The sequence below is a fragment of the Myotis lucifugus genome, unplaced genomic scaffold (genome assembly GCF_000147115.1).
Source record: "Myotis lucifugus unplaced genomic scaffold, Myoluc2.0 scaffold_484, whole genome shotgun sequence".
In the NCBI taxonomy this organism is placed as follows: domain Eukaryota; kingdom Metazoa; phylum Chordata; class Mammalia; order Chiroptera; family Vespertilionidae; genus Myotis; species Myotis lucifugus.
This window is the reverse complement of record NW_005871532.1, coordinates 248,000-248,825: the sequence shown is the minus strand read 5'-3', so window position 1 is coordinate 248,825 and position 826 is coordinate 248,000. Positions and strand designations below refer to the sequence as shown.

The following is an 826-nucleotide window of genomic DNA, read 5'->3' as shown; positions in this document are numbered from 1 at the left end:
TGTCCCCTTCTCAATCCTGTCTTCTCCTTGACCACCTGCAGCTCTGGACTGCCCGGAGAACAGCCACTTTGAGGAATGCATGACCTGTACAGAGACCTGCGAGACGCTGGCCCTGGGCCCCATCTGTGTAGACAGCTGCTCGGAGGGGTGTCAGTGCGACGAGGGCTATGCCCTGCAAGGCAGCCAGTGTGTTGCCCGGAGCGAGTGTGGCTGCAACTTTGAGGGGCACCAACTTGCCACAAACCAGACCTTCTGGGTGGACCTGGACTGCCAGATCTTCTGCTACTGCAATGGCACGGACAACAGCGTCCACTGCGAGACCGTCCCCTGCAAGGATGATGAGTACTGCATGGAGGAGGGCGGCCTGCACTACTGCCAGCCCCGCACCGATGCCTCCTGCATCGTCTCAGGCTACGGCCACTACTTGACCTTCGACGGCTACGCCTTTGACTTCCAGACCAGCTGCCCACTCATCCTGTGCACCACGGGAAGCAGGCCGAGCGCAGAGTCAGTCCCCAAGTTTATTGTCACGGCCAAGAATGAGGACCGGGACCCATCACTGGCCTTGTGGGTCAAGCAGGTGGACGTGACCGTGTTTGGCTACAGCATAGTGATTCACAGGGCCTACAAGCACACTGTGCTGGTGAGTAGTCACAGGCCAGAGCCCAGGACGGGGGTCGTGGGGACAGGAGGACAAGGGTTCTTGGTCAGTAAGCCCGGTTGTGGCTGCACTAGGCTGATTCAGAATCCAAGGAAAAGCCCAGAGAGGATGTTAGCATGTTGGGGCCGGAGATGGTCTGTCTCTTTATCTTACAGATAAAGGGAG

The 826-nt window shown here is 58.5% G+C and overlaps 1 protein-coding gene across 1 annotated transcript in view; it reads left to right on the top strand.

Moving 5' to 3' along the window:
- The window catches only part of TECTA (tectorin alpha), a 107,428-nt gene that overhangs the window by 33,550 nt on the left and 73,052 nt on the right, over window positions 1-826 (top strand). Inside the window, 1 exon segment of the mRNA XM_023744715.1 lies at window positions 42-643. Coding sequence (XP_023600483.1) covers window positions 42-643 — 602 coding nt within the window.